The 14,038-nt window shown below is 37.6% G+C and overlaps 2 protein-coding genes across 10 annotated transcripts in view; both read right to left on the bottom strand.

Moving 5' to 3' along the window:
* The window catches only part of ranbp2 (RAN binding protein 2), a 53,721-nt gene extending 49,015 nt beyond the window's left edge, over positions 1–4,706 (bottom strand). For both annotated transcript variants that reach the window (XM_061918296.1, XM_061918297.1), the window contains exon 1: positions 4,498–4,706. In XM_061918296.1, the coding sequence (XP_061774280.1) occupies positions 4,498–4,569 (72 nt within the window). In that variant the 5' untranslated portion in view covers positions 4,570–4,706. The remainder of the gene's footprint in view (positions 1–4,497) is intronic.
* Positions 4,707–6,784: 2,078 nt separating this feature from the next.
* Positions 6,785–14,038, bottom strand: part of LOC133564151 (LIM and senescent cell antigen-like-containing domain protein 1) — a 73,061-nt gene continuing 65,807 nt past the window's right edge. For all 8 annotated transcript variants that reach the window (XM_061918286.1, XM_061918284.1, XM_061918287.1 and 5 more), the window contains one exon: positions 6,785–11,155. Coding sequence is in view for 3 of the 8 variants with exons in the window: in XM_061918287.1 (XP_061774271.1) it covers positions 11,041–11,155 (115 nt within the window). In the remaining 5 variants the exon portion in view is untranslated. The remainder of the gene's footprint in view (positions 11,156–14,038) is intronic.

The raw sequence follows: 14,038 nt of genomic DNA, 5'->3' as shown, positions 1-14,038 counted from the left end.
TTGAAGATTAATTTCCAGCATGAATAGTACAATACTGTTTATGTAAGACATGTTACTGCACGTCATTAATATCGAAATAATGAATACACAGCAGACACATTAAAGGCCTACTGAAAGCCACTACTAGCGACCACACAGTCTGATAGTTTATATCTCAATGATGAAATCTTAACATTGCAACACATGCCAATACGGCCGCTTTAGTTTACTAAATTGCAATATTAAATTTCCCGCGAGGTATCCTGTTGAAAACGTCACGGAATGATGACGCTTATGTTGACGCGTGCTTGTGACGTTATTGGTTGGAGCAGACATTTCAGCTCAGCACCACTCACGGCTAAAAGTCATCTCTTTTCATCGCATGATTACACAGTATTTTGGACATCTGTGTTGCTGAATCTTTTGCAATTTGTCCAATTAATAATGGAGACTATAAAGAAGAATGCTGTTGGTGGAAAGCGGTGGATTGCAGCTGTCTTTAGCAGGCAAAGCACAGCCGGTGTTTCTCTGTTTGTTGTAAAGCTTTAACACAGAGCGGTCAAGCGAACATGTTTCTCTACGTCAACTAGTAAGTATTTGGATGGGGAAATTGTGATATTAAGTCGGCTCTTACCGGAGACTTGAGCGGATTATGCGACCTCCTGCAGCAGTTGTTCATTTATCCTCAGAGACACTGGCGGTCACCGCAGCCCTCTGACTTTCAAGTAGGACTTTATAACCTCACTAAAACACTATTAACACAATAAGCAGATAAGGGATTTTCCAGAATTATCCTAATAGATGTGACTAATAACATCTGAATCGCTCCCACTGCCGTCGCCCTTTTTTTTTTGTGCTTCACTCTAACTTTCCTCATCCACAAATCTTTCATCCTCGCTCAAATTAATGGGGAAATCGTCGCGTTCTCGGTCCGAATAGCTCTTGCTGCCGGAGGCTATGATTATAAACAATGTGAGGATGTGAGGAGCCCTACAACCAGTGATGTCATGCGCACACCGTCTGCTACTTCCGGTACAGGCGTTGTAAGCATTTCACCAATCTCGCGCACTTTCCAAGTTATACGTCATTTCCATTGTGCGCAAGCAATTTGCATATCGCAAGACGAGATTTTGTGGATGGTTTAGTCAGTAACCCTTCATTATTATATGTTCTAAATAGTAAACCAAGTTGTGGTAGTAGTTTAATCAGTAGTTTAGTCGTGGATGTACACTGTAGAGTGGTTAGGGGTAGGGTTGGACTGATTTGAGGACAATACTCAGTTATATTGTCACGACTACAAATTAATAGATTTACATAAGTATTTAATAAATTACGTTGACACCAAAACATGTATTGGCGCCCATTGATTTGCAAAATGTGCACCACACATTATTTGAATATATAGCTGGAAGCAATTTGTAAAAAGATCGCGCAATATACAAATTTGCAAAATGCGGTTGCACATTTTGCAAATTGCTCACATTGGTATTGTGCCTACAACACAGGCAAGGCTTTTTTTATAAGCGACCAAAAGTTGCTGATATATTCTCTACTGCTCGCTAGTGTTACCATATCTGAGTTATTGTGCAGAAATATGGGGAAACAACTACAAATGTGCGCTACATTCGTTAACTGTGTTTCAAAAAAGATTGATTAGAATAATACACAATGTTGGATATAGAGAACATACAAACCCTTTATTTATCGAGTCAAAAATATCAAAGCTTGATGACTTGATAAAATTGCAAACAGCTAAATTGATGTACAAAGTAAATTACAACCTGCTACCAAAAAATGTACAATTATTTTCAACTAAAGAGGAGAAATATAACCTTAAAGGAAAATCTAACTTAAAACTAGGGATGCACCGAAATGAAAATTTGTGGCCGAAGCCGAATAAAATTTAAACGCTTGGCCGAAGGCCGAATACCAAATAATGAATGCAGTTTTTCACAATTTTTTTTATATTGCATAAATAGCCTAGAATAAATATTTAGACATGTTTTTCAAATAAAGTATTTTTTCATTGAATATTGACATTTTTTTAATATTCCAGTAGCCTTTGCTTTCAAAAAAAGCACAAACTTTTTCATTTATATTAGGCCTTCAAACAAAACATGCATTCCAAAAAAAAATAAAGTGCATTAAAGTGGATAAACCCACCACAAATGAATTATTGTCCTTTTGGCAAAAGTCTGCTTAGCCACAGTAGATATGCTAATAATGTAAACAGAAGGCTCAAGTAAATCTCAATTAAGTGTGTGCTTGTAACCTCATACACTTATACAGGTAGCCTACACAACAGGCTAATAATATAAACAGAGGCCCCACTAAATCTCAATAAGTGTGTGTTTGTAACCTCATACACTTATACAGGTAGCCTACACAACAGGCTAATAATGTAAACAGAGGCCCCACTAAATCTCAATAAGTGTGTGCTTGTAACCTCATACACTTATACAGGTAGCCTACACAACAGGCTAATAATGTAAACAGAGGCCCCACTAAATCTCAATAAGTGTGTGCTTGTAGCCTCATACACTTATACAGGTACACAACATATCCCAACGTCACCGCGTCACTGCACGTTGGTTGATTGCGTCACCGCGTCAAAAAATTGCGTCACACGCCACTATTCGGCCTTGTTTTTAACTCAATCCACCGAAGGCTGAATGTGGCTTTTTTTGCCATATTCGGCCAAATATATTCGGTTACCGATTAATCGGTGCATCCCAATTTAAAACATTTGTATGCCCGTACAACACTTAAAACTTTTAGCATTTCAGTATGTGGAATTAAATTATGGAATGGATTAAGTAGAGAAGTTAAACATTGTACTGATATGATCCAGTTTAAGAGGATGTTCAAATTAATAGTGCTTACAAAGTACAAGTGAGCCTAGTCTATAAAATCTGCTACACCTCCTTGATACCGAAGTACATGTCAAACTACTTCCTTAACGTAAATGACCGCCATAACCACAACACCAGGGGGAGCTCCACAAACCACGTTAAACCCAGATTTCGATCTAACAAAGGTCTTAACTCATTCTCTTTCTATGCCACATCAATGTGGAATGCACTCCCAACAGGTATAAAAGTAAGTGCATCTCTTTATTCCTTCAAAACCGCTCTAAAACAACACTTCCAGGCAACTTCAACACTTTACTAATACCCTCCTCCATTCACATCCCATCTCCCCGGATTATAAACAACTCAAATGTACTTCTAATGTATATACTTGTTCTTATGCTATCTGAACTCACTATGTTCTCTGCTCGCTGTACATATCCTACCAAGTAAGACCTACACTGTTTCTATGTCCACATTTCTCTGTTGATGCAATTGTTGATGACTGAAGTACTGATATCAACCAAAGCTCCCCACCCACCCCCCGGATTGTAAATAATGTAAATAATTCAATGTACATACTATGATGATTAACTTGTGTGATGACTGTATTATGTTGATAGTATATATTTGTACCATGAATTGATTAACGTGGACCCCGACTTAAACAAGTTGAAAAACTTATTGGGGTGTTACCATTTAGTGGTCAATTGTACGGAATATGTACTGTACTGTGCAATCTACTAATAAAAGTATAAATCAATCAATCAATCAAAGAAGAAGTATTATGAGAAACACTTTCAAACTTATTGAAAATAAGATATTCGTCATCTTAGTATGTTAGTAATGACTGAAATAATTAAGTACATGTTACAAAACTGCTGTGTTACTCAATCACAGATGTTATTTTGCTGTAAAGAAGGTCAGTGAATTAATGTATATATTTGTGGGCGCTCGTAAGTGGAAAAGGGGTAGGATTAAATAAGATTTGCTTCTTCCTACTCCTATTGCGAAATGATGAAATTACCTGATGTATGTATGTCATGTTCGAAATAAACAAAGAATAGAAAGAAAGAAAGTTGCAAACTTTATCGTCTATGTTCTCTACTAAATCCTTTCAGCAAATATATGGAAATATCGTGAAATAATCAAGTATGACACATAGAATGGACCTGCTATCCCCGTTTGAATAAGATAATCTCATTTCAGTAGGCTTTTAATGAGTAATGATATGAAGAATGATATAAAACATTAAAATGACAAAATAATTCATATTGTGATGGTCCTGGTTTCAAAACAATGCGCTACTGACCTGCTTTATAGATGACATACTGCTGCACTCGCACAAGCATGCTTTACGTCAGCGAACAACAGACGTCTAAAAAGTGGACTTTAAAAGTCAAAGTGGGTTGAAAAAGTGCAAGTTTAGCAGCTAGCTAAGATGCTAGTAGCTCCGAGCAGCCCACGCCGCGCGCTTTCTCCGCCTCTAAAGCGGACCATCGTGCGGGTTCCCTGGAAGCTGCTAGCCGCCACCAACCAGCCGGGCTCGGTCCGCCGCTGTCAACTTTAACGGCGACACACGTTAATTAATAGTCGAGGCGGGAGTTTGTCAGTCGTGTCCTGGCGTGACGGAGCTAGCATGCTAACGTTAGCCGCCGGCGCGACTCACCTCTTTGAGTGAGGGCGAGCAAGTCTGCACGGAGGCCACGTAGCGGTCAACTTCAGTCTTACTTCGACGCATGTCTGCCGAATTAAAGCTGGCACGGAAGACGAGTGTTGACTGCACATCAAAAGAGGAGGAGGACTTAACAGCGCATGATAAATATTGCGCAGTCTTGATCGGTAAGTACGTCAAATGGCAGGGGGGGTCACGTGGGAGGGGGGCGGAACTCTGACTTGAATCCGGCTGCTCGTCCAATGAGAGCGCGGCATTCCGCGTGACGTCCTTTCCTTTTTTTTTTTTTTGCCAAGGGGCGGGGCTCCAACGTTGGTGACATTTTTAGGTTTAAGGCGACAACTTTTGTTCGAACATTTAAAACAAAAATAATTACAATTCTGCGTTAAAAAACTCTCTACCTCCAACAACCAAAAAGCTGTGGAAACGATGATGCTGTATTCCAAATTTATTTACTGAACTTTGCACTTTGTTGTGTGTAAATATATATATATATATATATATATATATATATATATATATATATATATATATATTGTGGTATACAGTAAGTCAAAAAAATAAAAAATATATGTGTAAATAAAAAAATATATATATGTATATATATATATATATATATATATATATATATATATATATATATATATATAAAATAAAAAATATCCATCGCTCCATTTTCTACCGCTTGTCCATTTTGAGGTCGCGACGCTGGGGAGATATATATATATATATGTATAACAAATATTTATATATATTCATATGTATATATATGTATATATATATGATCCCCCGGGAAGAGCTGGACAAAGTGGCTCGGGAGAGGAAAGTCAGGGCTTCCCTGCTTAGGCTGCTGCCCCTGTGACCCGACCTCAGATAAGCAGAAGAAGATATATGTATGTATATATATATGTATATATATATATATATATACATATATATATATATATATATATATATATATATATATACATATATATGTATATATGTATAATATATATACATATTCATATGCATTCATATATATATGAATAAATATATATATATATACATATATATATATATATATATATATATATATATATATATATATATATATATATATATATATATATATATATATATATATATATTGCATTCTATTTTAGTTACTTTATTGAGTTTACAACCCCCTGGCACTGTTTTGTACTATTTTGTGTACTTGTTTTGGCCACGGTAAAATATCATTGTGGTATACAGTAAGTAAAAAAAATGATATGTAACATGTTTAGGATAAAAACACTTACTGAAATTGTACAAACATATCGCTAACATGGTATAATCATATTTACTACGACAAACATGTACAAACCCCAAAAGCAGTGAAGTTGTCACGTTGTGCAAATGGTAAATAAGAAGAGACTACAATGATTTGCAAATCCTTTTCAACTTATATTCAATTGAATAGACTGCAAAGACAATATATTTAAGTTTAAAACTGGAAAACTTTGTTATTTTTTCAAATTTGATGCCTGCAACATGTTTTAAAAAAGCTGGCACAAGAGACAAAAAAGACTGAAAAAGGTGAGGAATGCTCATCCAACACTTATTTGGAACATCCCACAGGTGAACAGGCTGATTGAGAACAGGTGGGTGCAATAATTGGCTATAAAAGCAGCTTCCATGAAATGCATTCACAAACAAGGATGGGTCGAGGGTCACCACTTTGTCAACAAATGCCTGAGCAAATTGTCGAACGGTTTAAGAACATTTCTCAAACATCTATTGCAAGGAATTTAGGGATTTCACCATCAACGCTCCGTAGTATCATCAAAAGGTTCAGAGAATATGGATAAATCACTGCACGTAAGCCATGATATTACAGACCTTCTTTCCCTCAGGCGGTACTGCATCAAAAAGCGACATCAGTAAAGGATATCACCACACAGGTTCAGGAACACTTTGGAAAACCACTGTCAGTGACTACAGTTGGTCGCTACATCTGTAAGTGCACGTTAAAACTCTACTGTGCAAACACAAAGACATTTATCAACAACACCCAGAAACGCCGCCGGCTTTTTTGCAATGTGTTGCTGCCAGTAAATTCCAAATTAATGATTAATTGCAAAAAAAAAAAAAAAAAAGTTTATCAGTGGGAAAATTAAAAATCTTGTCTTTGCAGTCTATTCAATTGAATTTATCCAATGGTTGGGTTAATATGTACGTATGTGTGACAATTTGGTTTTGTGTGTTTGGTATTTGAGAGAGAGACACACGTGTCACGAAAACAAAGAAATAGACACAATTTAAATAACTGTTTATTATGCAGAGTACATTCATATACAAAGTAATGGATTACTTCCCATTTAAGTACACAACATGTTTTTGTGATTGCCAAGCAATGTGCAGAAAAAACAATAACAACTCAGTCAAATATCGTTTCTTCAGTGTGGAATAATGATTAATACTTCTTTGAACCGATACTGTATATATGTTGTAGTGAAAAAACTTTACATGATCTGCTTGCTATAAATTGTGAAATGCAGAACAAAAACACTCGGGGGTGAATTTTTGTGTGCGTAAGGATTCGGTCCGATTCTTGGGGTGACGATTCCATTCAGACTTGGTTCTTATGTGAGATTGATTCTCGCAATGTATTCCTATAAACGTCTTTCAAAATTGATTAGTAAAAAAATATTAAAACTTTTTTTTTATCAATTTTTGACCATTTAGAATTGGGAAAATAAAATCAAGATTCGGATGTCAATCAATTATTTTTGCGCCCCTTATACGATTCAGATTTGAATCGATTTTTCAAACAATTGAAAAAAACCCTAATTGTTTTTAATTGATTTTTAAAAAATTAGGAATCGATTTAGAATTGGGATGAATACAAATCGAGATTCGGATGTGAATCTATTTTTATGGTTGAATCTTTTTAAGAACGTATTTTTAAAAATGTATTCTTCAAAAAATAAAATAAAATGAAAAAGTTTCCTCTTTTTAAACAATTTGAAAAAAATAAGAATTGAACTACAATCAGATAAAATCAGAATATAAATCCAGATTTAGATGTGAATCGATTTTTTTTGTACACTCTGAATCTTTGGGGAACTGAACATTTCGATCCGGCTACGATTCTTCGTGTGATGATTCGAATCAGAAACGATTCTTTATTCAACGGGACTTTGCATTGTGTTGTTCGGTATAATAAATATAACACAACTTTTTCAAAACCGCTTAGAAAAACTCCTGGTTGCCTGGAGATTGCCTGAAAATATATTTGTTGAAAATTAATTCTTAAAAAAAAAATATATATATATAGATATATTTTTTGGGGAAAATCAGGAATCGAGATGAAAAAGAATCGTTTTTTTGTGCACCCTAAAAAATCCAACTGACTTGCTGGCTATGGAATGTGTGATTATGGTGGGTGAAATAAATGCACCTTTTTTGGCAAATATAGTGTTTGCTATCATGCGCTTGAACAGTATTTGGAGGAAGTTAGGGCGGGAGGAGAAGGTTCCTTGTGTTCCGTGCAGCAGCAACAGCTGTTTTTCAACATCTGCTGGTTGCAAATGTCCCGGTCCTTCAAACAGTTGCCCTGAGATACAGCAGCTACTGCCTGACTGAGGGTGCACACTGAAAGAAGACTGACTGCACACTGCAAGGCACGCCGGGCTTTTCCCATGCAGACTCAACTCAACACAATAAATAGGAGGCAATTAGTCTTTCACTGAATTGAAACCCAATTAACAGGAAACATGGATCAATTAAGTCAATCGACACGTAGCACAAACACTAAAATGATATTCCAAGCTAATGCAGAGACATATAGCTTGCTAATAAACACAATACACATGAATAATACATGATAGTCATATTAAAGAGTGAGTAATACAATTTAAAGGGGAACTGCACTTTTTTTTGGTAATTTTCTCAATCATTTACAATCTTTATGTAAAGCAGGAACACATTCTTTTTTCTATCCATTCTAAATCATAAATAGACACTAGCAAAAGTCAGCCAACTGTGGAGTCAACGGGAGTCGCTCCGCTTCGACTATAAAGCGCACCAAAAAGCCTCCATCAACGTTTTATATACACGCTGTAGGTAATGTAGTAACATTCATAATGTAATATGTACATGATGTACAGTAAGTATATGTGTCATGTAGTAACATTAATAATAACATGTAATATATAAATGATGTAAGTATATTTTACATGTAATAACATTCATAATAACATGTAATATATACATGAAGTAAGTATATATTACATGTAGTAACATCCATAAAAACATGTAATTTATACATGATGTAAGTATATATGTAGTATCTAGTAATAGTCATAATAACATGTAATATATAAATGATGTAAGTATATTTTACATGTAGTAACATTCATAAAAACATGTAATATACACATGATGTAAGTATATATGTAGTATCTAGTAATAGTCATAATAACATGTAATATATAAATGATGTAAGTATATATGTAGTATCCAGTAATAGTCATAATAACATGTAATATATAAATGATGTAAGTATATATGTAGTATCTAGTAATAGTCATAATAACATGTAATATATAAATGATGTAAGTATATATGTCATGTAGTAACATTAATAAAAACATGTAATATACACATGATGTAAGTATATATGTAGTATCTAGTAATAGTCATAATAACATGTAATATATAAATGATGTAAGTATATATGTAGTATCTAGTAACAGTCATAATAACATGTAATATACACATGATGTAAGTATATATGTAGTATCTAGTAATAGTCATAATAACATGTAATATATAAATGATGTAAGTATATTTTTACATGTAGTAACATTCATAAAAACATGTAATATACACATGATGTAAGTATATATGTAGTATCTAGTAATATTCATAATAACATGTAATATTTACATATTTCAAATATTTTAAGCATTCGGTGGCGTAGTAATTTCACAGATGCATCACAGCATTGGGCGGTATAGCTCGGTTGGTAGAGCGGCCGTGCCAGCAACTTGAGGGTTGCAGGTTCGATCCCCGCTTATGCCATCCTAGTCACTGCCGTTGTGTCCTTGGGCAAGACACTTTACCCACCTGCTCCCAGTGCCACCCACACTGGTTTAAATGTAAAAATTAGATATTGGGTTTCACTATTTAAAGCGATTTGAGTCACCAGAGAAAAAGCGCTATATAAATATAATATAAATATAAAGACTACTTTGGGACAAATGATGATCCAGAACCTTATATTTTTTAGGCTGAATATAAGGAGGATGATCTACAAGTTTTAAACTAATTTGGGAAAAATGATGAGCCAGAAACTTACATTTTTGAGCCTGAACATAAGAAGGATGATCTACCAATTTTAGAAGCTGTGTGCTAAACAGATGTAGTTTTAGTGAAACACTAAGCATCATGTAGCAGTATTGCTAAGTGCTAAAAAAGATATACAAACATAATAAAACAATCAATTACTGTACAATGTTTGCTCTCATTGGGATAAGGACGGACGAGATGTTTATATCTTCCCGTTTAGATGAAGAATTAATCATAATCCTTAAACAGTGTTAAACAAAAATGAGAGTTTTTCAAATTGGATGTCAAATTTAACCAACTTGTGGGTTTATGTCCACAACCTTCTACTATCCAGGTGAGAGACATTATTTTTGATCTAGAATTAACTTTCACCAACTCAGAGGTGATGCAGCAGCTCAGGATGTCAATATAGCAGCGCCGCTAAAAATAGGTGGTCTGCGTTAGCACTTATAATAGTATCGCTAATAATTGGCCAATATTCAGGTCATGACATGTAAATGGAGTTTTGCTGGCGCTTTTTGGATGTTTTTTTTTGGAGAGCTTTATGAATAGACTACCCCCATTAGCTGCATTGTTAGCTGACTTTTGCTAGTGTTTATTTACGACTTAGAATGCATAAAAAAAGAGAGAAATGTGTTCTTGTCTTACATAAAGGGTTGTGAATGATAGGCAACATTTAAAAACCTATTCACTTTAAATGAACTTTAACTTTAAATACCAGCTCAGTGGCCTGGTGGTTAGAGTGTCCGCCCTGAGATGGCTCGGTCGTGAGTTCAAACCCCGGCTGAGTCATACCAAAGACTATAAAAATGGGAGCCATTACCTCCCTGCTTGGCACTCAGCATCAAGGGTTGGAATTGGGGGTTAAATCACCTAAAAAATGATTCGCGGGCGTGGCCACCGCTGCTGCTCACTGCTCCCCTCACCTCCCAGGGGATGAACAAGGGGATGGGTCGAATGCAGAGGACAAATTTCACCACGCCTAGTGTGTGTGTGTGTGTGTGTGACAATCATTGCTACTTTAACTTTAAAAGTGCAGCTCCCCTTTGAACCAAAATGTGTTTTCTTCATTTTTCTTTGGACTCCTTGAATATAGAAGAGCATCATCAGTAACAACATCATCATCATGGCTGAACATGAATATAGAAGAGCATCATCAGTAACAACATCATCATCATGGCTGAACAGGAAGTGATTAGAGCCACCAATGACTGTGGATGTTTACTTCCTGGCCAGGGTTTCAGACAACTTCTTCAGTCTCTTCTTCAGCTCCAGTGGGAATTTCTCGTAGCATTTCTTGCAGACCGGCTTCATGTCGAACTCCACAAACTTGTTCCTGGGAGGGAAACATGCCAAACACCCGTTATTTACCTCTCTCAATGTGGGACAAATATTCACTCATGACACTTGACTGTGTGCTAATTAACCTGTCTGTCTGTCAAATACACACTATATATATATATTAGGGATGCACCGAAATGAACATTTGTGGCCGAAGCCGAATAAAACTTAAACACTTGGCCGAATACCGAATAATGAATGCATCCATCCATCCATCATCCATCATCTTCCGCTTATCCGAGGTCGGGTCGCGGGGGCAACAGCCTAAGCAGGGAAACCCAGACTTCCCTCTCCCCAGCCACTTCGTCCAGCTCTTCCCGGGGGATCCCGAGGCGTTCCCTGGCCAGCCGGGAGACATAGTCTTCCCAACGTGTCCTGGGTCTTCCCCGTGGCCTCCTACCGGTTGGACGTGCCCTAAACACCTCCCTAGGGAGGCGTTCGGGTGGCATCCTGACCAGATGCCCGAACCACCTCATCTGGCTCCTCTCCATGTGGAGGAGCAGCGGCTTTACTTTGAGTTCCTCCCGGATGACAGAGCTTCTCACCCTATCTCTAAGGGAGAGACCCAAACTCATTTCGGCCGCTTGTACCCGTGATCTTATCCTTTCGGTCATGACCCAAAGCTCATGACCATAGGTGAGGATGGGAACGTAGATCGACCGGTAAATTGAGAGCTTTGCCTTCCGGCTCAGCTCCTTCTTCACCACAACGGATCGGTACAACGTCCGCATTACTGAAGACGCCGCACCGATCCGCCTGTCGATCTCACGATCCACTCTTCCCCCACTCGTGAACAAGACTCCTAGTTACTTGAACTCCTCCACTTGGGGCAGGGTCTCCTCCCCAACCCGGAGATGGCATTCCACCCTTTTCCGGGCGAGAACCATGGACTCGGATTTGGAGGTGCTGATTCTCATTCCGGTCGCTTCACACTCGGCTGCGAACCGATCCAGTGAGAGCTGAAGATCCCGGTCAGATGAAGCCATCAGGACCACATCATCTGCAAAAAGCAGAGACCTAATCCTGCGGTCACCAAACCGGAACCCCTCAACGCCTTGACTGCGCCTAGAAATTCTGTCCATAAAAGTTATGAACAGAATGGGTGACAAAGGACAGCCTTGGCGGAGTCCAACCCTCACTGGAAACGTGTCCGACTTACTGCCAGCAATGCGGACCAAGCTCTGGCACTGATCGTACAGGGAACGGACTGCCACAATAAGACAGTCCGATACCCCATACTCTCTGAGCACTCCCCACAGGACTTCCCGAGGGACACGGTCGAATGCCTTCTCCAAGTCCACAAAGCACATGTAGACTGGTTGGGCAAACTCCCATGCACCCTCAAGAACCCTGCGGAGAGTATAGAGCTGGTCCACAGTTCCACGACCAGGACGAAAACCACACTGTTCCTCCTGAATCCGAGGTTTGACTATCCGACGTAGCCTCCTCTCCAGTACACCTGAATAAACCTTACCGGTATAATGAATGCAGTTTTTCACAATTTTTTTTATATTGCATAAATGTCTAAATATTTATTCTAGGCTGTGTTTTTCAAATAAAGTAATTTTTTATTGAATATTGACATTATTTTAATATTCCAGTAGCCTTTGCTTTTAAAAAAAGCACAAAGTTTTTCATTTATATTAGGCCTTTAAACAAAACATGCATTCCAAAAAAAAAAAGTGCATTAAAGTGGATAAACCCACAACAAATGAATTATTGTCCTTTTGGCAAAAGTCTGCTTAGCCACAGTAGATATGCTAATAATGTAAACAGAAGGCTCAAGTAAATCTCAATTAAGTGTGTGCTTGTAACCTCATACACTTATACAGGTAGCCTACACAACAGGCTAATAATGTAAACAGAAGGCTCAAGTAAATCTCAATAAGTGTGTGCTTGTAACCTCATACACTTATACAGGTAGCCTACACAACAGGCTAATAATGTAAACAGAGGCCCCACTAAATCTCAATAAGTGTGTGCTTGTAACCTCATACACTTATACAGGTACACAACATATCACTGCACGTTGGTTGATTGCGTCACCGCGTCCAAAAATTGCATCACACGCCACTATTCGGCCTTGTTCTTAACTCATTCCACCAAAGGCCGAATGTGGCTTTTTTTGCCATATTCGGCCGAATATATTCGGTTACCGATCAATCGGTGCATCCCTAATGTATATATATATATATATATATTTATATAAATATAAATATATATATATATATATATACAAACCCGTTTCCATATGAGTTGGGAAATTGTGTTAGATGTAAATAAAAACAAAACACAATGATTTGCAAATCTTTTTCAACCCACATTCAGTTGAATGCACTACAAAGACAACATATTTGATATTCAACTTTTTTTTCCCTTGCAAATAATTATTAACTTAGAATTTTATGGCTCCAACACATCTGCGATGAGGTGGCGACTTGTCCAGGGTGTACACCGCCTTCCGCCCGATTGTAGCTGAGATAGGCACCAGCGCCCCCCGCCATCCCAAAGGGAAAAAAGCGGCAGAAAATGGATGGATGGATGGGCTGCAACACGTGCCAAAGTAGTTGGGAAAGGGCATGTTCACCACTGTGTTACATCACCTTTTCTTTTAACGACACTCAATAAACGTTTGGGAACTGAGGAAACTAATTGTTGAAGCTTTGAAAGTGGAATTCTTTCCCATTCTTGTTTTATGTAGAGCTTCAGTGGTTCAACAGTCCAGGGTCTCCGCTGTCGTATTTTACGCTTCATAATGCACCACACATTTTCCATGGGAGACAGGTCTGAACTGCAGGCGGGCCAAGAAAGCACCCGCACTCTTTTTTTACGAAGCCACGCTGTTGTAACACTTGTCTTGCTGAAATAAGCAGGGGCG

This window comes from Nerophis ophidion, linkage group LG13 (assembly GCF_033978795.1).
Source record: "Nerophis ophidion isolate RoL-2023_Sa linkage group LG13, RoL_Noph_v1.0, whole genome shotgun sequence".
Taxonomy (NCBI): domain Eukaryota; kingdom Metazoa; phylum Chordata; class Actinopteri; order Syngnathiformes; family Syngnathidae; genus Nerophis; species Nerophis ophidion.
This window is presented reverse-complemented; position numbering and strand designations above follow the sequence as displayed.